We start from the raw sequence: 26,377 nt of genomic DNA, 5'->3' as shown, positions 1-26,377 counted from the left end.
TGCAAAACACGTCGCGCCGCGTTGAGATAAATCTCGTTCGGAGGGGAAATCGCATTTCTCTAGGCACAAATGAAAGTGTTCTTGCACCGCCTGGAGCCAGCTGCCGGAAGCCGAGGAGGGTAGCAGCGGGCTGCCAATCAACCAGGTCCCGCCTTCTCAGGGCCACTTCCGCTCCTCGCGGTTCCTATACAGAGGGGCGGGGCCAGCTTCTGGTGGTAGGAAAGGACCCGCCTCCCGGCTAGCGGGCTGGTGACGTCATGGAAGGCGGCGGGGGTGGGGGAGGAGTCGCGTTGGGCATGCGCAGTAGACCGGCTCGGCCGCCCGGAAGCCGAGCGGGCGGGATTTCCCGTGGGGCGGCGGATTGCACGGTTCGTGGCTTGTGTGGCGGCGCGAAGGGACTATAAAAGGACGTTCCTGAGCCCGCGAACCTGCAGCGGAAGTGGAAGGCGAACGTATGTGTGTGATACCGAGCCCTCTGCCTGGTTTAATAAGACACGATAATTGGCTCCGAAAAGGGTGTGGGCATTGGAGTGAGCCCTTCCGCGGAGGGTCCGTGGATGTCCACCAGGAGGGATGGCGGAAATTAAAATACCACCCTCCGGCAACTCTTACACATTTCATTTATTTACTTTTACAGGGTGAGATGGTTATCAGCCCACATGCTAGTGCATGTCAGTTTCATCAGATGTCTATTCTCAGAACTCTGCTGGCGGGAAGAGAAGGGGAAATTGGCGGTGGAAAGAGTACATTTGGAACCTAGAACTCTGCCTCCGAGGGCAGTTTTAGGTGAAATGCTCAGAATTTTGCAAGAGACTGCCTTGCCTCTTCGTTGCCCCAAACTTCTCACAGTTTGAATCAGAGAAAGTAATGTACAAAGGCCACAATTTGGAATAGAAGCCAGAAAGAATATAAACCTGTCCCTAAATCCAGAAAGACACGTGTATTTGGGGCTCCGGGAGACGGAGTCAACCGTAGAAATCACCCATCTTGCCCGGCCTGGGTTAGCATTCCAAAGCATAAGGAGGGACAACGACCTTTGGAAGATGCTATCAGCCGGGGGAGGGCTGTTGGCAGGTGTCCTGGTATGTATGTCACTGGCTGGTTGTTAATAATCCCCTGGCCCTGCTTTGTTTTTAGGTCCTTCAGTGTCCGGAGCTCAGAGATGTGGCCCAGGGGCGGGAACTGTCTCTAGTTAAAGAGGCCATGCCTGATGTTGCTTCCAGAACTCATGTCGACACCAAGTCCTCAGTTGCTGGTGGCAGCTGCTCAGCAGACCCTGAGCATGGGAAAGAGACGGGGCCTGGCCCGAGCTGTCTGCCTTCGCCTGGCCGGAGAGGTCCTGGCTGTGGCCCGGGGACTGAAGCCAGCCCTGCTGTATGATTGCAACGGTGCGGGGACATCAGAGCTCCAGAGCTATCTGGGGGAGCTGCAGGGCCTGGGCCTCCTGACCAAGGGACTTCACATCCTTGATATTGGAGGCAACAGCCTGATCGTCATACCTGAACATGTATGTCAGCACCTGGAGCAGGTGCTGCTTGGTCCTGTAGCCTTTGTGGATGTTTCCAGCTCCCAATCTCACCCTTCTGTCCGCTCCCTGGACCAGCTTCAGGACTTGAAGTCCCTCATTGCCAAGATCATCACCCATTTGCAGGGGTTGCAGAGGGACCTGTCCCTGGCCATCTCCTGCAGCAGGCTCTGCTCCTCAGACTGGAATCTCTGTACTGTGTTTGGGATTCTCCTGGGCTATCCTGTTCCCTATACCTTTCACCTGAACCAGGGAGATGACAACTGCTTAGCCATGACCCCACTACGGGTGTTCACCGCTCGGATCTCATGGCTTCTTGGTCAACCTCCAGTCTTGCTCTATTCCTTTAGTGTCCCAGAGAGCTTGTTCCCAGCCCTGAGAGACATTCTAAACACTTGGGAGAAGGACCTGAGGACTCGATGTAGGGCTCAGAATGACTTTACTGACCTCAGCATCTCCTCTGAGATAGTCACCCTGCCAGTTGTGGCCCTCTAACTCCCATGTAGAAAGTACTCACTAAATATTCAGCTCTAAGACAGGGATTACGAATAGGCATCACCTCAAGTGTCAATTCTGAGCGTCTTGAGAACACCAGGGAAGAACGCTCTAGTCAACTGGCCGCGTCTGTGACGGGCACGGGAACAGGTGGTGGCGGTGGCAGCATTGGTAGTACATACTTGCCATTTCTATACTAAGGAGTCCTCTTGACTTAACTGAGATGTCTATTCCTTTTTCACTAGATAGAAGATAGAAGGAAAGAGATTGTGGAGAAGGGAGTGAGGGGGTAGGTGGAGAAGGTTAGTATAAGGGGGAAAATAGCTATTTAAAAAAAGGATCGTGGAGAAGAAAAGAGGTGGAGGACAAGTACTGTACCCTTGTATACTATATGTATGGTGTGGTAATGTTGTAAATATACTCTGGGTAGTGTTCACTAGAAAATAGCAGGCCTGGGCTTTACTGCATGTTTATGTACCTCCAACTGAATTGGACCAAGGAAAGTAGACCAGGATGCTCAGGTGTCATATTTGATGCAATAGGTTGGTCATTCATGAATAAACAATTCTGGGGAACAGAAATTGTCAGACAAAGTTTATTTGTTTATTTTACAGTAGGTGGAAAAAAATAATAAAGTTAGAAATCTCAGTTGCGTTGGGAAAACCCACACTTGAAAGTATCCAAACCTTCTTGAGTTTTTTATTGAGTTTTTTGCTTCTGATTTTCACCCAAGGCAGCTGTCACAAGTTAATTCAGATCATCAGGCTGTCCTTGTTGGCCAGGAACACTGCTAGTGCTATAGCAATCATCAAGATCAGCATTGATAGCCATCGGCCACACTGCCTCTGAGGGTGGAAGGGGAGAAGAGAGAAGCCATGGGTTGGTTGGAGAAGATATAGGCAAAAACAATTTTCCTTCCCATTCTGGCCCCGTGGGAAATCTTGGGTTGGTGGAAGAGGGGAAGGTTTTCTCTCACTTTGTTACCTCCCTTGGGATAAAACCACTTTGCTGGTAGTCACTGGCCCATAAGCCAGGATCATTGGCCCAGGGAACCACAGCCAGCTGGGGCCAGATACTTAAATACAAGTCCAATCAAAGGTGGAAAGTAACTCGGCAAAATTGTATTGTTCTCTGTTCATATTCCTTGTTACATTTTCTCTCCTCATTCTGTCCTTGCCACTACACTCAATAGGCCAAAAAACAGCATTTCCTATTTTAGCTAATAGTCCCTTCAGGCTTAAGACTTGTACCAAAAAAAAAAAAAAAGCCCTGGCTGGTGTGCTCAGTAGTTAGAGCAGGGGTCCTCAAACTTTTTAAACAGGGGGCCAGTTCACTGTCCCTCAGACCGTTGGAAGGCCGGACTAGAGTTTAAAAAAAAACTATAAACAAATTCCTATGCACACTGCACATACCTTATTTTGAAGTAAAAAAACAAAACGGGAACAAATACAATATTTGTATTTGCATGTGGCCCACGGGCCGTAGTTTGAGGACTCCTGAGTCAGAGTGTTGCCCTGTGCACAGAAGGGTTTCGGGTTCAATTCCTGGTCAAGGGCATATACCTGGGTTGCAAGTTCGTTCTCCGGCCCATTGGGCTGTGTGCAGGAGGCAACCAATCAATGTGTCTCTCATATTGATGCTTCTCACTCCTCCCTCCCACTCTAAAGTCAATGGGAACATATCCTCGGGTAAGGATTAACAACAACAACAAGAAAGTTCCATGCAAATTAACCTGGGGTACATAAGCCAGTGTTTCTTTTCCATGGTTGCTATACTGTCGGTATAAACCAAGCTGAATGGGACAGGCTGGTCAGAAGATGTGGCTAAAGGAGGAATAGTCCCACCATCATCGAGGGCTGTATGGGAGGATCACGCTCTTACTCTGGGAGGCAGCTGCTGGCTCTGGTTCAGCTCTTCTCGACAGTGCTGCAGCGTACGCAGGCAGGAGAGGTACTCATCACTGAGGTTGTCTAACTCTGAATGCAGTTCTCTGCACTGGGGGGGGGAGAATACCACCAAGGTCATCACCAGGTAAAGGAGAAGGCCCCCTGTCAGTTACCCATTCATTCATTTGGAATTTGTACTACCTTCCTTCCTTCCCAGGCCTTCTCAGTGATTTCAGTTTGCCTTTTGCTGTTTGACCTAGTTTGTCTGGAATGTGTATTCATTTACATGAGTGATTATAATGCATATTATATATTAATTACTTATAGACGTGATATAAGTGTGTGCTTTCACGTGACAGTGAGCAAGTGCTTTGTAAAGGGGACATCAAAAAAAATGAAATTCTTATGGAACAGAAGACCTGGAAGTGATCACAGTACAAGACTCTTGGTCAGTAGCTGAGGATATGTGTTTGTGAATTTGGAGATAGGAAGAGTTTTGTTACTTAAAAGACTATAAAGTTTTAACATACTCAGTGTAGCGCAAAGTTTGAGGAGTTAATGTTCATGAAGTGTGTTTGAGTTTAGGTTGACTTACTAAAAAGTAGCTAATAAAATGAATAAGGATTGTATAATGAAGGAAAATGATAGACAAACTAACCCTAAAGCAAGACAGTTTTTACAGTCAAATGAATACCTGGAGGCATCCAATCACAAGGTCTGGTGTTGAAATCCCTGCTCTCTGGATGCCTCCAGCAGTTTTCCCTATCTCCGTAGGCTGAGCCCCCCACTACAACCTGAGGTCACCATCTCACCTCCTTTTCCTTGGCCTGGAGCTGCAAAGTCTTCTTTTGCAGCTGGTCTTTGAAATCCCAGTCTTTCTCCTTCCCTGTACCCTCAGGCTCCACTTCGTTAAGGGAGGGCTTTGGGCTCCACACAGACAAAGCCTGATCTAAAAAAGCAGCCAGATTCTCAGTGATGGTGAGGCCCACATCTCTGAGGAAGGGCCCTGTCAATGAGAGGACCCCTGGGAGTGAGGAGAAGGGTGGGGAGGGAGAAAGAGAGGGCCTGTCTTTGGTTAGACTTCAAGGGATGGCAATCTCTGACTTTTAAAGCACTCCCATTGGGACCCTGCTCAGACTGGACAGAGAGCTGGAATTTGAGCCCCACTGAGGGCAAGGTTGGCATCTTACTTTTCTTCGTATCCCTAGTCCTGTCTAATGCCAGATACTTTTAGAGTATACTTCTTAATCCAATTTCTTTGGTTAGGGGTCACATCCTTTCTAGTTATACTGGTAGGTTTGCTGGATGCGTCAATATAACCCCCTTCCCTTCTGTCCTTATTTCAGTCATGAGAAGGCAGTCACATCCTAGAATTCATCTTCGTGTGGTTAAAGATGGTTTTTCAACCACCTGGCAGTCTTAGTCTTGTGAAGAGCCCACTGGACTAGTGATTAAATTCCGCATTGTTGTCTTAGCTGTGTCTTTAATTTGTGTGACCATAAGACCTTCATTTTCTTATCCATACTATGTGGGTGTAATGATTTCTGCCTTCCATTTACCCAGTGATTGTGATGAGAAAACAAAAGGCCTTGTGTAGTGGTAAGTGAGGAGTTTTTGCCCCTCCATATACATGATGGATTCTCAGGCAGCTAAGGCAGCAGACTCTTGAGGGCTGAGAGGGAGGTCACTTCTGCATGCAACATGGTTTAGAGGAGAAGTTGGATATGATTTGGAAAGTCAAGTGTAAAAATTGACATGCAATCCTGAGTTCAAAATCAATTTATTGAAATGTTCAACACAGACATGTTTTTCAGGGGAAGTAGAAATCCCTTTTCACAGTTTACATACCTCTCAGGGTAGGAGGCTAACTAGTTAAAGTGTTCTCAAGAGCCAATGATCAGCCCTCAACAAGCTTTCCCAGATCCCTGACCTAACAGATGTCAGAACTGGATGGGACTCCAAGAGGCCATGTAGTCCATCCCCCTGCCTCTAGGCAGGCATGGAAAGAGCAATGTCTTAGAATTTGTGGGAGTAAATTTGCTGACCTTTCTTTATTAAGAGTTTCTCCTGCTCTTGAAGCTGTAAGGATTGACTCTGAAGCAGACCTGTTGGGAAACACAAGAAACTTGTCTGTGTTGGTTTGTTTACTGCAAAGCGTGGCTTTTCAGCACTTTGCTCAGAACCTTAATTATTAAAGATGTTCCCATCTATTATTGGTTAAATTGTGTTGAAGTCCTAACTTAAAGTATCTCAACATATGATCTTTTTGGAGATAGGTTTTTTACAGAGGTAATCAAGTTAGAATAGGGCATTAGGGTGGCCTAACCAGATATGACTGGCATCCTTATAAAAAGAGGACATTTGGACACAGACATGCATAGATGGAAGACACGTGAAGAGACACACAGGGAAGACAGCAGCTACAAGCCAAAGGGAAGTAGCCTGAAACAGATCCTTCCCTCAAAACCCTCAGAAGGAAACAACCTTGCTGACACCTTGATCTTGGGCTCTAGCCTCTAGAACTGTGAGAAACTAAATTTCTGTTCTTGAGTCACCCAGTCTGTGTTCCTGTTATGAATGCACCATCTTATATCTCTTCCGACTATGTCTTTACCTTTAAGTCTCTGCTTAATTGTTACCTTAAAAGAGTGGTTCTCAACCTTCCTAATGCCGCGACCCTTTAATACAGTTCCTCATGTTGTGGTGACCCCTAACCATAAAATTATTTGCGTGGCTACTTCATAACTGTAATTTTGCTACTGTTATGAATTGTAATGTAAATATCTGATATGCAGGATGTATTTTCATTGTTACAAATTGGACATAATTAAAGCATAGTGCTTAATCACAAAAACAATATGTAATTATATATGTGTTTTCCGATGGTCTTAGGCGACCCCTGTGAAAGGGTCGTTTGACCCCCAAAGGGGTCGCGACCCACAGGTTGTCGACCCACAGGTTGAGAACTGCTGCCTTAGAAGAAAGGCTTTCCCAGATGACCCTGTAAAAAATAGCAACATTTTCCTTTAGCCTGCTGTGTTTTTCTCCATAGCAGTTCTCACTACCTGACACATTTGTTCACAGAAACTCCATACTTTACTCCAGAGCTTACTTAGAATGTCAGCTTCGTGAGGGAAGGAACCGTATCAGTTATGTTCATTACTGTATCCTCAGTGTGTATAGCTAGAGTGGCCGGCACGTGGTAGGGGCTCATGCCATACGTATTGAATACATAAGTGATTTTCAAGTGACTTCTTGCCCACTCAGCACCTGCTCTGGAGAACCGCTGTATTAATGGAATCAGGTTCTCCAGCTTCTCAGAAATTGTCTGCTCTTCTTATGAAAAGTCCCTTCCCCTCTTTCACCCAATATGGAGTGTTGAAGTGGCATGTAAAGAGTGAGCTCATTTTCTGAACCATTCTAGTGACCAAGGTCTATGTGACATATTCATGTACATAAAGAGAATATACAGAATAAGAACTACCTTAGAAAACTTAACACTTTAAAAAACCTGTATTTCTGGGGGAAATGCAGGTGGTTGTCACTGGCATGGAAGGAAAAAGGCAGAAAAGAACAAAAAGGACAGGCTAATATATAACGTGTGAAGAGCTACGTAAATGACCTCACTTCACAGAACAGGGCTGTCAGAGGTCGGGGAGCTGCCAAAGACTGGACCCTAACCCCCCCTCTGGATAAACACCGAAAGGCCAGCTGTGCTACTTTTTGAATCTGGAAAGGGAACTTACTCTGCAACTGTTGTACTTTGGTCACCAGGGCGAGTTTCTCCTCCTCGGACCTCTTTAGTTGATCTAAAAATGAAATAATACAAACCAAAATAGAAGAACCCAAGATTAATGCACTCGACACCTGAGGATGGAAATTCCTCATAGGTACTGCCTTGTCCGTGGCCTCTGATATGTGTCAAGTGCAAGTTGCCCTTCCTTCTGCTTGTCCCAGCTCTGAAGAGGTAAACCAGAACCAAAGTACCTTGGATGTCATTTGCATTAAAAAATGGGGTGAGTTAAGTGTTGTATTTGTGCACGCTTTGGTCCTCTCTCAGCTGACTGCTCACAAACCTTTCAACTGGCCTTTCCCTTTCAAATCAGGAGTGTGGCCTGGACACATGTGACTGATGTGGAGCAGCCGTGGTCTGGCCCAGAGGGATGGGCTGGAAAAGAGCTGATACTCCAAGATGCGCTAGGGCTGAAAAATCCGTTTTCAGTCATGGATGATTAAAGCAGCCCTGCCTTTCCCTCAAGGTACAATGGAATCTTAAAGCCAACCAAACAAACCAATGAAAGACCGAGTGAAGCCCTTTTCTCCATCCACCTTCTTTCGCTGGTCTCACTCGGCCAGAGGCCCCCGAGGAGAAGGGTACCTTGTAGGTGCTGGGTGTCCGAGCTGCACAGGTCCCTGTCTCCCTGTAGGCACTCAATCTTGGCCTGCAGTTCCTGGTGCTCATTCTCCAGAAGTTGCAGTGCCTGGTTCATCTGCAAGTCTCTACTGTCTGCTCCCTGCAGGGAGGAAGAGGGGCAGATGCAGAAGGAGGTCAGTGCTAGGGTGGAGGGTGTGGGCAGATCCCGTGGAAGAGGAAAATTACAGGAGAGTGTAGAATTTTAGAGAGGAATACTAGGGAAATAGGAAAATAGGGATTTAAAAAAAATCTTCCCTTTGCTCTGCTCTATTCCTTTTATTACAAATAATGCATTCGATTTTTTTTTTTTAAATATTCACAAGGGACTCATTTGGGTAAATGTCCAAATTCAGGAATACCAAATCATCATTTTTCTAGATGTCTCACATTATCTTTATATTTCATTCTAGCATTATCAATTTTTTTTTGGTAGTGTCATTTTCACAAAGAATTAAGGTTAAAAAGAAAAAGATTTGTAAAGTCGTCTTATAGGTGATTTGAGATATCGATGCAATGCATGGTCAGTAGATTCATTCATTTGATAAGTGAACTCTTATCAAATGAACTGTATTCAGATACCTGCTTCAGGAAAATTAGAAAGATAAACCTTTTGAGATGGGTCCTCACAATTCCAAACCAAGTAAAAAAAATCTATGGAAAATAATAGCTAATATTAATGAGGGCTTATATGTATCAGGTATTGTATTAAGTGCTTTGCCTGGATCACATCACTTAACTCTCAGAGCAACCCTATGATATAGCTACTTATTTTTGAGATGAAGAAACAGAGGCTTGAGGTTGGTTAACTTCTCCAAGGTAAGCGAGATCAGAATGACAGTACCCTTGAGAATGCCAGGGATGTGGCAGGAGATGTTACTACCAGCCTATAAGTAAACTCATGGCATTTGTTCTGTGCCAGTAGAGGGCATTTCTGAACTGGATGCTGTACTGGGATGGGTGCAGAGGATGGGTTGGGATCTGACAGTAGGCTGCTGAATATTTCAGCCCTTTGCATTTGGATGGCGTCATTCCAATGGACACTTAGTTTGCCTGCATGGGCAGTGCAAACGTCCTTGCTAAACTCAAAATTAGATTTCAGAGCCAAAACAGTGAGTCTGGTACAAAGCCGGCCGTGAGTGAGGAACTGAAAACCAGATGCTGTCAACTGCCTTTGGGGCCCCCAATCCAGGAGCAGCTTCTCTCATCACTGCTGTCACCAGCCCTCCTCCCGCTAAACCCCACCTCCTCTCCCACCTCCCCACCTCCAGGGGCTGGTACCTGCAGTTTGGACTGAAGCACGTGGAGCTGGCTCTCCAGCTCTCTGTGCTGGGTCCCCAGGGTCCTCCAGTCCTCCTTCAGAGCCTCGTACTGGGTCCTCCACTCCTCACATTTCTGCTCAGCCAGAGCCAGGGACCGCTGAGGGAGAGCAAGGGAGAGGGTGGTGCCTTGGGTTCCCTGGAGTTGTGCAGCTGACTCCCAGAGCCGCCCCGGGCCCCCAGTGGCCAGAACTACGCAGCATCCCCGCACCTGCGTGCTCTGCAGCTGCTGCTCTGCGCTCATTTTCTCCTCCAGCACTTTCTGCAGCGACTCTTTGGCTTTCTGCTCATAGCTGTTTTTCTGGTCTTCCATCTCCATCAGCACCTTTTTCATTCCCCAAGGGGAATATTTCTGTAAATTTGATGCAATTCAACAAGTACACATTGAACTTCTGTGTGCCAATCCTGAGCTGGGGTACAGAAATGAAAAGAATTTGCCTATAGGGCAGAGATGCCAGTGATCTGGTGGAGCTTTTCTTCCTGGGGAGAGCCGGCCAGGGAAAGTCCCTCAGGTGATGTGCAAGGAGATAACAAACAGGGCCCTTGGCAAATCTTTCTCCATCTGCTCCTTTCTCTCGGCGTCCCATATCTCAGTGACCAGCATGATCACCCATCCAGCCTCCCAAGCTCCAAACCTGGGAGTCACCTTGATCTCTCTCTTACTTTCTCCCAGTATCCAGTTGGTCATCAACCCTTGTCAAGTCAAGCTCCTCTACAGCTCACACCTGTCTCGTCTCTAGCCCTATGACCCCTCCCTTAGTTCAGACTCTAATAATATTATATGAATTAATGCAAACTCTTTCAGTGCTGCAGCTACAAGGTCCTTTCTAAAAAGCAAATCTGATCCTGTCACACAACCTGCTTCAATCTCTCAGTGGATTCCCAGCGTCCTAAGGACCAGGTCCAAATTCCTCGGCATGGTTCCTACTTAATATGCCCGGGCTTTCATTCTGTGCCTTCTCCATCCAAGCGGAACTGCTTGCAGATTTCCTAAGCACTGGACTTTCTGGCCATTGCCTTTGCCCATGGAACTGCTTCTGCCTGGAGCATCCTTATCCACCCTCTTCACCTAGTTAACTTCTACTCATGCTCAAGATTCAACCCAAGAATCATGTAAGTTCTGATAAATCTTACCCTTACCCCGCAACATTATGGGTTAGGTAGCTTTTCTTAGTGTTCACATAGTATCCCCTGCATGTCTCCATCTTTCCACTCTACCCACAGCCTTTTGATGTACGGGACGACGCTCCAAACTACTGAACCGCACAGGCAGGGCCCCACGCCTTTCATCTTTACGCTCTGTGATTTTGGGGAACACGGGTAGCTGTTATTGTCAAATCTGGATTACCCACTGGGTAAGCAGTGACCTAGATAATGCAAATTTAGGGATCAATATGAAATCATTCCCATTTAGCTTTGGAATCATCTGAAAATTGGGATTTAAATGTGAATGGGTCTTGTGTCCTTAGACTTTTCATTAGAAAGCATCTCCAGGAATTATTGGTTGAGTGGGTGTGTCCCAATTATTGGACTTAACTGTGCCGGTCACTGGACAGCTTTATCCTCCATTGAACATGAATTCGTTGGCATTCTGGGTTATATGTCGGTCTCTTATGAGCTTGGTTGGCATAATTTAGTTTCTAATTTAGAGTCTGACAAAAGAGGTCATACTGAAAATTTAAAGTTGTGGATCAGCAAATCTATAGACTCTTCTAGAAACTTTTCTGCAAGACTCCAACTGTGTGGCCAGGTCCACCTTATCTCCCTGACTCCAGATAGGAACAGTCTTTCTGCTCCAACTCATTCTCTTATTTGACATGTCCCTACTTATCAGAAACACATCGCTTCTAAAGTGTGAGAGCTGGTTTCTTTCTATCTCTTGTAATCCAAGATCAGGCCAATCAAGAGATTACTGAAGCTGGATAACAATGTCACAGGGAAGCCAAGAGTCACAGCCTTACAACATTCTCCGCAGGTTGCTACAAGATGAAGGTTGCCCATGGAATGAAAAGAATTTTGCAAAATTTCATTATGACATTCAACTCATCTGTCCAAAAATTAGGACCTGTGTGGGCCTAGTCGGGTGGTGTGAATCTTTACCAAGGCTCCTCTCTAGAGCTCCAGGTATTCTCAAGGTTGCCCTGGAGCTGGCAAAGTGCTTGGTGCTGGGATTCCTTCCCAGGGTGCAATGTGAAGGGCACTGAGAGAAAGGGAGAGGAGGATAGAGATAGAATGTGGACATATGGTATATTGGGGATCACAGTGAAAATGGCAAAGTCAGAACTGGGTGAGTAGGAGTGTGTGCCTTAAACTCTATCAGGTGGCATTTCTTAGAGTGTAAGATTGAGATTCAAGCATTCTCCTTTAATTCTAGATTCCTGGGCTAGAAGTGTTCTCCAGAATGCTTACCTGGGTACAGGTGTACAGCTGGTTTTCTAAGGATCTCAGTTTGCCCTTCAATTTGTCTTCATTAAGCTGTCCCTGGAAGAGATGGGATGAATAAAAGAATTTGGGCCAAAATATAGTGTACGAAATGTTTTGTTCTGTATTCCCAGCCTACTGTCTAGATTAGAACATGGTCTATGCTCAATGTTTGGCAAACAACTCTTTCACGAAGTAGGGAGGAGGAAAGATGACAAAGGATTTTTTGGAAGAAGAGGATCTATTCCTTTTTTTCTGGAATAGGAGAAGGAAGAACCAGACTGACCCCCAACTCCTCTCTCTACTTTGAGGTTCTCTATCAAATGGCTCAGGGATCCTAGCAGGGTCCCCTTGAGGGAAAGCTTCTAAGCTGTCCTTTCCTGCCCTCATTACCTCTCTCCTTGTCTGTTGGGCACTTCTGTACTCCTCACCTTCTCTCAGTCTGGTACATGGACCTTTACTTCTAAAGTAAAGGGGACTCCCCTCCTAGGGGGAGTATACATTCTCTTTCTTACCCCTTGTTATGTGCTGAATTGTGCCAGGCCCTGTGGGACACTTGTGAGGCCTGTTCCTCCTCAGGCCTGAGGCGCCCCGGCTCCTCTCAGGTGCATTTCCAATGCCCCCAACGGTTTCCAGTCCACAATAGCCTCGGGCTGAGGAGGGGACTCTGTTTTGACGGGGCTCAGGGAGTTTCAGGGCACCTGGGGTAGGCAGGAAGTGGTATCTCACAGCTCCTGTTTGGCTGATTCTTCTAACCAGGGGAGCCAGGGGCCGCCCCCACCCTTTCTGCTTCCTGTATTACTCAGCTGAGCCTTGCAAAAGTGTCTCCTGCTATTGATGTTTTTTCTAATGTCTCTCGTGTGAGAGCTGAGAGTCAGGGATTTTGCGTGTACAATAGCCACAGGGCTTTGGGACAGATAACAGAGATGGACAAAGACCGCCACTGTTCTGGGTTCCAGAATAGCTGGTTACAGGGCTGCATTCCCCAGAGTGGCCTGTTCATTGCCAATGCACAGGTCCTGAAATCCACTCCCTCCACACCCTCATCTCCTGCTTCAGATCTTCCGACTGAGCATTTTCCTTTGCCTGAACTCTTACTCTGCAGATTGCAATCAAACCCACCGAATTTAAGGTTTATTTTGCTAGAGTTTGGGAAGAAAACAGACCAACCCCAGGCACTATTCTTACATTTTCCCCAGTGTCCTACCCCTTTTTCAGTAGCTCCTCTCTCCTCCCTTACTATGGTTTCAATTCAATATTTTACCTCTTCCAACTGTTTTTGTATTTTAGCCAGACCCCAGATTACGTTTCTATTCATCTTGCAATGTGATACAATTCAGCATAACCCCCTGCAGGGGGGATAAAGGGCTACTCAAGTCTTGGATTTAAAAAACTCTCTTGCCTACAGCTCTGCACAAACTCCCCAAGGCAGGCAGGACAGTGGCAGCCAAGTTGTTGCAAATGGGGCATGTAGTTTCCTGGTCTGAGCCCCAGCTCGCCCCACACAAAGCCCAATGGTATAGGATGTGGGGAGAAGCACTTGTTACAGGCCTGTTGTGGACTTTTTGGGGCAGTCACACCCCTTGAGCCCAGGGCTCAGGGAATACAGCACCCCCATTTGGAGAAGGGAGCAAGGTGGAGGCCATACACACCTGGTGCCGGTCTAGGCAGCTTCAGCTCCTGCTTCTACGTGGCTCTCCCTGCCTCTGTTCTCCAGGCACGCTAGCACCTCACCGCAGAAGCGCCAGCCCCAGCTCCTCACCGCAGAAGCGCCAGCCCCAGCTCCTCACCGCAGAAGCGCCAGCCCCCAGCACGACTCTGCTCTCGCAGAAGTGGCTTAGGACTTGCAGCCAATCCCCTGCCTTGCTGTCATCTCAAGATCTCATTTCTACTTTGCGGAACTTAAAAACCCCCTTGTGCCCCACTCCTGTTTTTTTTTATTGCCCAATTCTGAGCACTGGCTTTCCTGCCCGAACTGCTTTTGCTCTGCAGGTTGTCCCCAGCTTAGGACTCTGGTGGTGCCCTAGGACCTATGCATCCCAAAGGCCCAGAGTCAATGGAGGTTGGAGGCCGCGGAGGGAGCTGATCCTTGGGGTTCTAACAGAGTTGGCTGTGAGCATCTCTGCATTTGAAGTTGGAGATTCAAATCAGAGAGACCAAATGGGAAAAATAAAGGCTTGAACTGGGCTGACTGTCCTGTTCTGGCCACATCAGTTATTTTTCCCAAATTCACCTTTCACTGAAGTTGAGGCTTCCATGGGAGGGGTAGAAGGTTGAATTGCCTTGTTTTGGGGGAAAAGTAACTGAAAAGTCTTTATTGAAAAGTCTGAGACTATTTTCCTTAAAAACAGGAAACGAGGGGGTTGATGGGGAGGAGGAAGAAGGGGAGGGTGAACAGTGGGAGGGGCAGGAAGAAGGAGGGAGAAACCACAGTGTGGCCAGGGGAACTTCTGCTCACCTGCTGGAGTGTGTGCTGTGAAGCTGCCCCCATAGTCTACCTCGAAAATGTCTCTTAACACCTCCTCCCCATTCCCATCGGGCTTGCTGTCCTTCCAGCTCTGATTGTGTTCTACCTGGGATATCGTAAGTGCTCTCTACCCGCACACAACCTCAAGCCAGGGTCCCCACTGTTGTCAGAGAACCTTTTAAAACACAGATCTCGTTACTCACTTTCCATTCAGTTCCGGAGCTATTGATTGAGCTCCTTCTAAGGATGGACCAGGCACTGTAGGACTTTTTTTTTTTTTTTAAATCCTAACCCGAGGATACTTTTTCCATTGATTTTTTTTTTTCAGAGCAAGTGGAGGGGAGGGAGGAGGGGAAGAGAGAGAAAGAGAGAGAAACATGGATTTAAGACACATAGATTGGTTGTCTCCTGCTCAGGCCCTGACTAGGGCCTGGGATGGAGCCTGCAACCAAGATACGTGCCTTTGACTGGGAATCAAACCCACGACCCTTTGGTCTGTGGGCTGACGCTCTAACCACTGAGCAAAACTGGCCAGGGTGACACTCTAAGCCTTTAAACCTGAATAAAGCATCGTTCCATTGCTGTCCTGCTTATTGTCTATAGCAGTGTTTCCCAAACTGGAGATAACATGCAATCTCTTGGATCTGAGATATCTGTATTTTCCCCCTAAAGTGGAGTCCATACATTATTTAAGTTTGAGATGCTATGTTCAACAGAAAAAGTGTAACGGTCATAATTCTAGAGACTTGTCTGAGGTCATTTCTGGTCTTATCTTTGGAGCGACTCTGACATGATCTCTTCATTTCAGCCACGCTCTGCTACACCCAATGCTTTGTCATACGTAGGCCTGGAACCATTCTGGTTTCTTTGCCTTTCTGCTTTTTCGGCCCCATCATCATTCCCACTTTTGTCCTGGTAAACTCCCCTGCATCCTCCAGGACCCAACTCAAATGGCCCCTGTCCTTCAGAACCTACCCTATTCCACCTCAGGCCGAATAATGGCTCTCTTCTCGTTTCGTTGGGCCACTTTGCAGACACCGCTGTTACAGCTTTGTCACGTTGTGCTAGTTGCTTATGACACATCTCTCCCTCCCCTGTTGAGTGTGAGCTCCTCAGCCTCAAAGACCTCACTCCTCATTTTCCCTGGTAGCACAGAGCCCAGCACTTGGTGGGAACTTATCAACTGTCTGTTGAGTAAAAGAGAGAAACATCTCAATGGAGTTCAGCCCTGGAAACCTTCTGGCCTGCACAGCTGTCTGCCCCAGACTCCTAGTCTCTGGTGGAAAGGGCTTCCTTAATCAGGAACGTAGATACCTAAACCCAGACACAACGAGGGATGCGAGGAGGGAGGGCTGAGCTTAGGAAATCTTTCTTACATCACTGCAAACATCTCAGTTTGGTTCCACGCCCTCCATTTCCTCTCTCGGTCTAAGCAGAAGCCATTTGTGCGGTGGGCTAGATGGTCACAGAGGCCCTTGAGGGTGTGGCTTCTTTCTTTGCACCTGGTGCTTTACGCTCTGATGGGGTCAAACTGCTGGTAGCTCCCTAAACACACTAGTCCAGGGGTTTCCACGGGGGATCTGAGGAGCCCTGGGAATCCCTGCGACCTTTTCAAGCAAGGTCTTCCCTTTTCTAACTACAGATCGGTTTGAGGTCAGATTTTCCTCATATGCTTCGACCAGAACAATGTTTTTGCAACAGATTGAATGCAGAATCAAATCTGAGAATGGAGCTGTCTTCTGTTCAACCAGACATTAAAAAAAGATTTGCAAAAGTTTAAAGCAATGGTACTCCTTTTACTGTTTTTTAAAAATATACCTATTTTTCCTAAAAATATAAAGTTTAGGTTAACATGTAATGGATTTACTATTGTTATTTTAAAATTAATATATATTTTAAGATTCCAGTTTTAATTTCTAATATGGTATATTTTAACATGGCAAATATAAAATTATTTTTTGGGGGGGGAGTTTCATGGTATTTTTTTTTTTAAGAGTATAAAGGGGTCCTGAGATTAAAAAGTTGGTGACTCATTGCACTAGACTATATTATTCCTCTTGGTCTTTGCCTGTGCCATATCCCCTGCCTGGAATACAGTTCCTTCTTCCACGTTTGCCTGGAAAATATTTACATTACTATAAATATTTCCTTGGTTCTCATCTTCTTTAGAGTTATTCATTCCTTCTTATATACTACTATATCCTGAAAACATTTCTTTTTTAAAAGAATATATTTTTATTGATTTCAGAGAGGAAGGGAGAGATAGAAACATCAATGATGAGAGTCATTGATTGACTGCCTCCTGCACACCCCCTATTGGGTATCGAGCCCACAACCCAGGCATATGCCCTTGACTGGAATCAAACCTGGAACCCTTCAGTCCACAGGCCGACGCTCTATCCGCTGAGCCAAACTGGTTAGGGCTGAAACATTTATTTCTCATATCTCTGTATTGTTTATGCATCTGACTCCCCGACAAAACCACAAGCTCTCTGAAAGCAGGAACCCTGTGTAATTAATCTCACTATTTCCAATGCTCGGTACAGAGAACATGGTCTATGAATATTCGTTGAATGAATGGGCTGGAATCAGGAGATCTACATTTTAGTTTCAGTCCTGCCTCTAACCGGCAGTGTGACTTTGGGCGAGTCACTTGACCTCTCTGACGCTCAGTTTCCTCGTGGGCACAATGAGACAGACTGGATGACCTCTGAGGTTCTTTCCCACTCTCACATTCCCGTCTGGGCTGAGCAGTAGGTGTATGCCGGCTGGGAGTTCATATTGGTTATGAGTGCAATACAAAAATAATTGGCATTTACCACAGTTAGTAATATTAACTGTACTGGGATCTCCCTCGTTGCAACAAATTAAAAACTGGGGATTCTTGCCCCTTTTGCTTCTGGGTCCTCCCTGGGTGTGTAGCCCTCACAGCCCTGGGTTTTGAGCCGTCCCATATATTTACTATGACCATCTATTTGCTGTTTGACTTCTAGGTCTTAGCATCATTCTCTACCTCCTGCCTCTACAGTAGTGAGAAAAACACACACACCATACTCGGTAGGGAAGGTATGGAAAGGAGAAGGAGATGGGCAAACTTAGAAGCTGATGAGCTTTGTTCAGACAGAGGTTTCATTTCCCTTACCTTCCAGGAACTGTCAGAGGCTCTGATCAGGGTGGACAGTAGGTCTTGAAGAATCACCATTTTCTGTTTTAGAACCAGCTCTCTTTGTAGGGCCTCCTGGGAGCAGAATGCAAGAGGGTAAGATTCACCTGGCGCAGGAGAGAGGACATAGGTGGAGGAGTTGAGGGGAGAGTTCACGTTACTTACTTTGAGGTACTCGGAAAGCTGGATGATTTCCTAGAGAGAAAGGAAAGGCCAGTCAAGAAGACTCTAGTTCTGCTGAAGTCCCGGAACATGGAACCAGAGCTGGGGTTGATTAGTACAGAGTAAACTTTCTTCCTTGGTTCAGACAAAGTCCCCCCAGCCCCTCACGTCTATGCTCATCCATGGAGAAGGCGCCCCTCCATCCCAGCAGAGTTTCTCATGGGATCCCAGAATACCAGAGTTTGGAGCAGCTTGTATACCATCTGATTCAACCCCTCCAAGGTAAGGATTTTCTTACCTTATCTAGAACCGCAACTCCACAACTGGGAAGAGAAAAAGTAATAACAAAATGACAATGGAGCAAAGAAACTAACAGGTAGGAGGTGGTGGGTTGGGTGGGAAGATCTTCCCCTTTTTTTTTTTTTTTAAAAATACATTTTTATTGGTTTCAGAGAGGAAGGAGAGGGAGAGATAGAAACATCAATGATGAGAGAATCATTAATCGGCTGCCTCCTGCACGCCCCCTACTGGGGAGCAAGCCCACAACCCGAGCATGTGCCCTGACCAGGAATCGAACCATGACTTCTTGGTTCATAGGCTGATGGTCAACCACTGAGCCACACCAGCTGGGCCTTTTGTTTTTGTTTTTTTAATGAAGGTGGACATGGACATTCATTGTGTTCCCTACACACTGGGTGAGGGTATTCAAGTGAAAACATAGAGGAATGGATGGGATGTGAAGGAGTTGGGGTCAGGAACACAAAAGGTACTTACTTGGTTTGCTGACTGGCATCATTCTTAGTTGTTGGCTGTGCTTCTTTTGCCTTTGTCTGAGTGCCTGAGAGATGGAGGAGCAGGTGATTCAGAACGGGGTTGGGGGGGGAGCGGGGGGGAGAGAAAGTGGGGGAAGTGGGGAGATGCAGGGGCTCTCTGCCGCCAGTGAGCTGGGACTGACATGGCAGGATTCTCTGCAAGCCCCAGAGAGGGAGGGAGCTTCTGCTCTTACCACGATGGTGTTTGGGTGGCTTCTTGATGGCAAAGTCCTGTGGTGGAAGGCCCTGGGCCTGGGAGGGGAGATGATTGTCCAGATCCCTCCAGACGCTTGAGGGAGGGTGATGTTGGGTTGGAAAGACCTCAGAGCTGGTCCCTGGCACCTGGAAAGCAAGTGGCGGATGCTGGATGCCTAGAGCCACTAGGACAGGATTCTCCAGCTGATTGCAGAAAGGTGGACTGATGAGCAAGTTTCAGGTCCAGAGGACCAAAGTAACCCCTTTAGGCCTTCAAGGCTGCATGGTTATTTGCTCTTGCCTTCCCTGTTTCAGCTGCCAGGAATGGTCCTCCTCAAGCCAGGAAGCAGGAGCTGGGCTTGTCTCCAACTAGACTCTCTAGAATCCCCGTCTACCTTGTTTGGCCTCAGCCACTCACCCAGCCAGCATGGTGATATGGAAAGAGAACGGGTCTGAGTGGGGAGTGAGGGGATCTGGGATCAGAGACCACCTTTTCCAGGTCTCAGTCTCCTATCTGTGTAATGGGTTTGGAGTAGATGAACTCTAAGCTCCCTTCTGTCTTCTAGGGATGGCTTCCTTCCTCTTAGGAATAGCTGGAATGCTGCTGAGGTGTGTGTGAAGAGAAGGTAAACTAGGGAATTGTAAAGAGGGGTGTAGTAGTAGTTGTCACAATTTAGTCTGCTTTTTTAATTTATATTTTCTTTTTTTACATATTTAAAAATTCTATGCTTTGCTTTTAACATAACACTCAGAGGCTAAGAAATGCCTGTGGTATTTAATCATGCAGACCAACTCAATCTCAATAAAACTTTAAATATATTTTTATTTATTTCAGAGAGAAAGGGAGAGGGAGAGATAGAAACATCAACGATAAGAGAGAATCACTGATTGGCTGCCTCCTGAATGCCCCTCACTAGGGATTGAGCCAGCAACCCGGGTATGTGCCCTTGACTGAAATCGAACCCAGGACCCTTCAGTCCACAGGCCCTTCCAGTCCACAGGCTGATGCTCTATCCACTGAGCCAAACCAGCTCAATAAAACTTTAAATAACTGATAGGCTCGGTTGGAATTCTTTAGTTAATTGTGTTTCCTGACCTTTTAAAATTTTTTATTTGATTTTAGAGAGAAAGGGAGAGGGAGAGCAAGAGACAGAAACATGGATGTGAAAGAGAATCATCAATTGGTTGCCTCCTGTATACACTCTGACTGGGGATCGAACCTACAAACTTGGTTTGCGCTCTGACCAGAAATCAAACCAGCAACCTTTTGGTGCATAGGATGACGCTCAACCAACTGAGCCACACCGGCCAGGGCCCAATCTTTTTCTCCTTAAATATTTTTTCAACAAAAGCATTCAGAAGCCCTCCTTCCTTAGAAAGTACAGTGTTGGTTTTATCTTACAGTTGGGCGCGAGGATCATTTTTCTGAACAGCACCTCCTACTGTGGACAACAGGTCCACTAGTTAAGAAGCCCCCACAGAGCACCTACTCTGGGTAGGGCACAAGGCCAGGCGTTTCCAGGGAATACAGTAGACCCACCCCTGCTGCCAACATGCTCAGCATGGATGGGAAGACACAGATAGTTTGCTGGCTGAGGTCATTCGGACACACCCTGTTTCTTTTTGCCAACATAGCTCCCCCCCAGGCCAGACTAATGGGTTCTTGGGCCGTTATTTAATCTCAGAGGATTAATAGCCTCATGAGAACCACGGAGAGCGGAGTTGGAGAAGCTAGGGAAGGCTTCCTGGACAAGATGAGGCCTTAGCTGAGTGAATTTAGTAGAGTGGGAATGGCCCAAGAGGAAGAGAGAAGGTGGGTGGGTGCAATAGCTCACAGAAGAATAGACGTGTGTGTGTGTGTGTGTGTGTGTGTGTGTGTGTACCTGGCATACAATAGGCATTCAATAAATACGTGTTGAATGATGGATGAAGGATGTAGAAGATGTGTAGATTGCCTACATTTGAACTGATACTAAGAATTAGCTGTGGAATTGTTTTTAAAATTATTTTTTCTCTCCTATAAGGCAGGTGCAAAACAAAAATAGCTAAATAGACAAGCAGAAAAACACAACAACAAAAATCTCTGTGATAAGTGGCTAAGGGAAGCTTTACTACATGACTGAGGAAGGGACTTAATTGGAATCACTTTTTAGTGACCCGGAGGCCCCCCCCCCCCCCCCCCAACAGAGCAGTGTGTCCGTAGGCATGCCCACCTGCTGTCTGGGGGGAGGGATCCTGTTGGGCCAAGCCAAGAGCTTCTTGAGTTCAGCCTCCTGGCCTGTCCTCCTGGAGGGACTTTGCTCCCTGTCCGGGCCACTCTGTATTTTGTCTTTCTCGTCCACCTCCAGGTTCCTTCTCCTGAAGAACTGCTGCTGTCGGGCTCTCTGGAGCTGCTCTGTGTGCTGGGTCCTCAGCGCCTTCCCCACCTGGCGGCAAGTGGTCATGTTGGGGCGGCAGCGGCGGCTTTCACGGGTCTCCTGCCGGCGCTCATACTTGGCCTCGTAGCTCTCGGCCCACCGGGCCAAGCCAGCAGGAGGCCTGGGGTCTGGGCTGATCATGAGGAGCTCCTGAGCACCTGTTGTGCTTGGCTTCCAGTTCCTGGAATAGCTGTCGGGATCTGCCAAATGCCAAGAGGGAGGAGAAGGGGAGGGGTCAGGAGATGGACAGAAAAATGACTACCTCCCTGGACAGGGGGGCGGAAATAGCATATACATGGGGGTTGAAAACAGAGGAGGTGTTGATGTCAAACTGAGAGTCAGGACTCTCAGGGTCCAGTCTCTACGCTAACTTCTGCTTTTCTCCGGCCTTTGTCTCCCCCTCTGCAAAGTGGAAAGTCTTTCTGGCTGCCACTTCTTCATTCACCAAACATCTCACCCTGCCTCTAAGTCGGGGGACCATGAGAAATCATTGATAAAAATCATCATGAGTTTGTCACCTTTTGGATGGCAGGGATGTGTTCACTCTTTGGGGATTCCTAGAGAACCAGTTGAATGGCTCCCTGTTCCCAAATCTAAAGGACAAGCCAGCATCTTTACTGCTCTCTTGGCCCAGGTTACTAGAGTAGGCGAGTGACTCTACTCAAGGCCTGGAGGGACACCCAGACCCCTCCAAGGTGTGGCCAGTCCTGAGACCAGCACCCTCTGCTTTCTTCTTAGCCCTTAGCAACCAGCTGTGAGCTTGGTCCTGGGCACAGTCCAGAATGGAAACCCCACCCTAATTCCTCTAATTATGGTCCATTGGCACCCGACTCCCAGCCCAGACCCGGGCTCCGACTCTCAGGTGCAGATCAACTCAGATCAGTATTGGCCAAGCACCAGCCACAGGCCCAGTGCTGGCAAAACCCATAACAAAACTTCCAGTTCAATAATTCTTGGCGTTGAGAATTTCATTTTTCTGGAATCACCTCCCTGTCAGAACTAAGTATGGTGTCAAGTCTGCTTTTCTTAGCCCAGACACAGGCTGTGCCATCAAAACCAGCGATCAGCCCGGTCCGTGTAGCACAGCGGTTGAGCTGTGAACCAGGAGGTTATTGTTCAATTCCTGGTCAGGGCACGTGCCCGGGTTGTGGGCTCGGTCCCCAGTGGGGGGTGTGCAGGAGGCAGCCAATCAATGATTCTCTCATCATTGATGTTTCTATCTCCCTCTCCCTTCCTCTCTGAAATCAATAAAAAATATATTTAAAAAACCCAGCAAACACATGGATTTTGTCTCCTTAAGGTTATTACAAACAAAAATGAAACAAAACCAAACAAACCAAAACAGTAGCCCAAAGTCCCCAGGCCTTTCTGTAGAGGCCACACTTTGTCGCCCCTTTACGTGGCCTTACCTGCTGCTCAGATAACCCCCAACCCTTCTTCCTTCTCTGTGCTCCCCTCACCCTCTCCTACACTCACGGACCTTCTGCAAATGTGTTTCTTTACCTAGAACCCTCTGCCAGCCTGGCTGAGTTGGGGCGGGACTTGGCTCAGCTGGATCCTGAGTGCTGGAAATTCTGTGCCCTTCCTCCCCTGATCACAGGAGTGACTGCGGAGGGAAGAGGAGCCCCCCTTACAGCTGCCGCTTCTCTTCTGGGTCCCCCAACCTGCCTACCCACCACCCTGGGAGCCTTAGTTCCTGAGTAGGTCAGAGAAGGGTACCTCAACTGCACCAACAGCAGGTCTTTGCCAGCTCTGGCCCCTCGGGTCTATTTACAGGCCAAATAGACTCAGCAGGTAGCAGTCTCTGTGCTCCCTCATAGGAACCTCACTGCCCATCTGGCTTGGTCTGGAATTCTCTGCAGGACTCATTCCCCAGGGTCAGGGGTGGGGTGGCCTCACTCCCTGAGAGGGGTCTTATGTGGTTCAGCCCTGCACCTTCTCAAATGCCTGAGTCCTGGGTAGGGCTGACCCGAGCAGAGCTGTGAGGGTGCTGTCATGCTTGTTCTAACATCCCACCCTGCTGTTTCACCTTTTTTTGGTTAATCCTCCCCCAAGGATATTTTCCCATTGAATTTTAGAGAGAGTGGAAGGGAGAGGGAGAGAGAGAGAGAGAGAGAGAGAGAGAGAGAGAGAGAGAGAGAGAGGAAGAGAGTGAGAGTGAGCCATCCATTGGTTGCCTCCTGCGTGCATTCCGACCAGGGCTGGGGATCAACTCTGCAACCAAGGTACATGCCCTTGACCTAATCAAACCCAGGACTCTTCAGTCCACAGGCCGACACTCTATCCACTGAGCCAAACCAGCTAGGGCTGTTTCACCTTTCTTTAGGCTTTTCTCCTCACTCTGTAGGGGTCCTCTGACTTCCCAGCTGCCACTTTATTTATTAAAAAACTTAGATAAGCCCATTCATGTTAAGTTATAAATGACTGGCTGGAGGAGACTGGGATTAAGTGCAGATGAACTCCATGTCTGGGATCTATGCCGTGGCATCCTATGCAGAGCCCCTGGCTATTCTGCCATGGATGGGGAGGCGGGGAGCCCAGCTCTGGGCTCAGTGTGGCTTTAAGTCCCGGCTCTGACACCTACTACCTATGTGCTTTTTTTTTTTTTTTAAAATATATTTTTTATTGATTTTTTTTACAGAGAGGAAGGGGAAGGGATAGAGAGTTAGAAACATCGATGAGAAACATTGATCAGCTGCCTCCTGCACACCCCCGACTGGGGACATGCCCGCAGCCAAGGTACATGCCCTTGACCGGAATCGAACCTGGGACCTTTCAGTCCGCAGGCCGACGCTCTATCCATTGAGCCAAACCGGTTAGGTCCTACCTATGTGCTTTTGAAGAAAACTATTAAACACCTCTGAGCCTCAGTCTCCCCATTTATAAAATGGAAACTTATCTCATAAGGTTATGAGGGTTAAATAAAAAAATGCACCCCAGCCGGTGTGGCTCAGTAGTTGAGCATTGACCTATGAACCAGGAAGTCACGGTTTGATCCCTGGTCAAGGCACATGTCCTGGTTATCAACTTGATCCCCAGTAGGGGGCATGCATGAGGCAGCTGGCCAAAGACTCTAATCATTGATGTTTCTATCTCTCCCTCTCCCTTCCTCTCTAAAATCAATAAAATATATTTTAAACAAAGAAAAGAAAAAAGTGCATGTCAAGCATCTGACACATAGCACACAACAAATGTCAGCTTTTTATAATAATAATAAAGATCAGCTATGATCATTATTACCCCTGTCCTGCGGATCTTGGATACTGCGGACACGGTGCCGTAAGACAAAGGCCCCAAAGCTAACCTAGCGCTCCCAGGACCAAGAATGCGGCACCCGCCAGTCCCCTTTTCTCTTAAAGGGGTGCTGTTTACCCCATGGAGGGGATGCCTGTCCGGGACATCCTCCTATTTACTACTCTGGTTCATCTGGCCTCTGGGTTTGGGCCAGGAGAAGAAAGGGCTTCTCTGTGGTCGGGACACAGCCACCTTCTCAGCTAGGCCTGGCAGAAAGGCAAAGAGATGGGGGTGAAGAACTGTGTCCAGCCTGCGCTCCACCATTACATGTGGGGGCGAGGTCCCCACCCTGTTTGGCTCCTGGTGACCACCGGTTATGTAGAGGAGGCGGATCCCTGGGTATGGAGAATCCTCCCCTTTCCTGCCGTGAAGAGGACAGGGCCGTGGGGAGGAGCTGAGTCTGAGGGAAGGCCTCTCTGGACGCCACCAGGCTGTCTGCACTAATCCGCTGAAACAGGCTGCCTCCTCCGCTTCCTGAGGGGCAGGTGCTGGGGCTTGTTACCCAAGCGGGAGGTGCGCTAGAAATGGCCCCTTAGAGAAGGGAGCATTCCCTGACCCCCAGGCCCTCACGCCTGGTAGCACTTCTGCGGACAGCTGAGCGGAATCATGCCCAGCTCCAGGGACAGCTGGACTGTTCTGATGGCTTGCACCAGGAGGCCATGTGGGTCGGCTCACTGACAGCGATGGGCTGTAGAAGAAAAAGGAACTGGCCCCTGTGAGGTTCAAAGATAGGTCACTGGGCCACTGCCCGGGCTTTCTGGCATCTGTGGGGCGCCCCTTGGCAGCATGACAGGGCCCAGTGGAGCTCCGGGGAGACGTGGGACTGGCTGGGGATAGCCCTCCTCACTGCCAGAGGGAGATGTCCGGGTGCTGGCCTTCTGAGTCTCTGTTCCCACTTCCTGGCTGTGTGTGCGGTGAATGGCTTCCCAGTCCAGAGCTCTTGCTGTGAGCCAGGACAGATAGGCCTACACTTAAGCTGTTGGGAAGGCAGCTACTCGTCTGGGGGACTCCCTGCTTTGAAGAGAGCTGTAAAAGTTCACTTAACTTACGCCCCTGTCACTAGGTAGCCTGAATCCTGTCATTGACTCACCCCTAATTCAATCTAACGGATGGAGAGAGGAGCGATGGAAGCTGTACACTGTGGCCAGTGGCTCCGGAAACCAGTGCGGGGTGCTTTCTTAGTTACCCAATGCCCAACGCTCTTAAGCTCCACCATCTGCTCCTGTGTCTCCCCCTTCAGCTCAGGGAAGCTCCAATGAGGGAGGTGCTTCTGTTCCACCCCAGAGTCGGAGGACCCCAACCTGAACACAAAAACATCCTCTTCCTCAGTTACCTTGGGTCCCAGGCTCCAACCCAAGCAGCTCAGAAAAGCCTTCCAGCTCCTGGGTAGATCTTGGCTCTGGTCTCAGATGGGGCAAGACAGCAGCCGAGTCAAGTGCAAGCTTTCAATCCATGGCTCTGCGTCCCCTTAGCATTTCCCTTCTTGGTACTGTTTCTCTTTGCGCAGAAGCCTCGCTGAAACAGGAAACAGATAAAGCCACAATGCTTGCTCACCCCAGTTCCTCTCTCTTGCTTTCTGGCACAATCTGAGTGGGCCCCTGAGCCCCGGAGGCCTCCACAGGGCTGGGCCTAGGAGCTCCTCCCATCAGTGGGCACCCCAGCCACCCTTTCTCTTGCTACTGGATTGGTCTGCGCTCTTGGACAGTTTCAAGTTAAGATCCCTTTCCAAGAGTAGACAAGGATGGGTCTCTGGGTCAGATTCACATCTTGCAGCTTTGATGAGATGCACCCATTATAGGTTTTCAATTTT

At 48.0% G+C, this 26,377-nt stretch overlaps 2 protein-coding genes across 6 annotated transcripts; one reads left to right on the top strand and one right to left on the bottom strand.

The window, feature by feature from the left end:
* The first annotated feature begins 312 nt into the window (after nt 1-312).
* CUNH1orf74 (chromosome unknown C1orf74 homolog) lies at nt 313-2,601 on the top strand. 2 transcript variants are annotated; one of them, XM_036343625.1, is made up of 2 exons: nt 313-452; nt 1,138-2,601. In XM_036343625.1, the coding sequence occupies exon 2, from the start codon at nt 1,211-1,213 to the stop codon at nt 2,018-2,020; it is 810 nt and encodes a 269-aa protein (XP_036199518.1). In that variant the 5' UTR covers nt 313-452; nt 1,138-1,210; the 3' UTR covers nt 2,021-2,601. The 2 variants fall into 2 exon arrangements, with proteins under 2 accessions (XP_036199518.1, XP_036199519.1); XM_036343626.1 differs by having other exon boundaries at nt 313-456.
* On the bottom strand, nt 2,602-26,137 carry TRAF3IP3 (TRAF3 interacting protein 3). 4 transcript variants are annotated; one of them, XM_036343622.1, is made up of 16 exons: nt 25,901-26,137; nt 21,070-21,473; nt 18,856-19,003; nt 18,624-18,687; nt 18,148-18,172; nt 17,853-17,882; nt 17,667-17,762; nt 12,046-12,117; nt 9,848-9,988; nt 9,599-9,736; nt 8,285-8,420; nt 7,653-7,715; nt 5,952-6,011; nt 4,719-4,930; nt 3,902-4,015; nt 2,602-2,865 (listed from the first exon to the last, which is right to left on the bottom strand). In XM_036343622.1, exons 2-16 carry the CDS (start codon nt 21,412-21,414, stop codon nt 2,773-2,775), a joined length of 1,737 nt encoding a protein of 578 aa, XP_036199515.1. In that variant the 5' UTR covers nt 21,415-21,473; nt 25,901-26,137; the 3' UTR covers nt 2,602-2,772. The 4 variants fall into 4 exon arrangements, 3 of the variants coding, with proteins under 3 accessions (XP_036199515.1, XP_036199516.1, XP_036199517.1); XM_036343623.1 differs by having other exon boundaries at nt 4,719-4,855; XR_004973314.1 differs by lacking the exon at nt 4,719-4,930.
* Nucleotides 26,138-26,377: the final 240 nt, after the last annotated feature.

The sequence above is a fragment of the Myotis myotis genome, unplaced genomic scaffold (genome assembly GCF_014108235.1).
Source record: "Myotis myotis isolate mMyoMyo1 unplaced genomic scaffold, mMyoMyo1.p scaffold_m19_p_18, whole genome shotgun sequence".
Taxonomy (NCBI): Eukaryota; Metazoa; Chordata; class Mammalia; order Chiroptera; family Vespertilionidae; genus Myotis; species Myotis myotis.
The sequence above is the reverse complement of the archived record's forward strand: the minus strand, read 5'-3'. Positions and strand labels throughout refer to the sequence as shown.

Bases quoted from the DNA above. Each gene is read 5' to 3' on its own strand.
- CUNH1orf74 (XM_036343625.1), top strand. From the start codon at position 1,211: ATGTTGCTTCCAGAACTCATGTCGACACCAAGTCCTCAGTTGCTGGTG.
- TRAF3IP3 (XM_036343622.1), bottom strand. From the start codon at position 21,414: ATGATCAGCCCAGACCCCAGGCCTCCTGCTGGCTTGGCCCGGTGGGCC. The intron at 9,989-12,045 runs GTAAGCATTCTG...TCAAATTTACAG, and splicing joins AGCTGTACACCTGTACCCAG to AAATATTCCCCTTGGGGAAT. The intron at 8,421-9,598 runs GTACCAGCCCCT...TCCTCCCTGCAG, and splicing joins TGCTTCAGTCCAAACTGCAG to GGAGCAGACAGTAGAGACTT.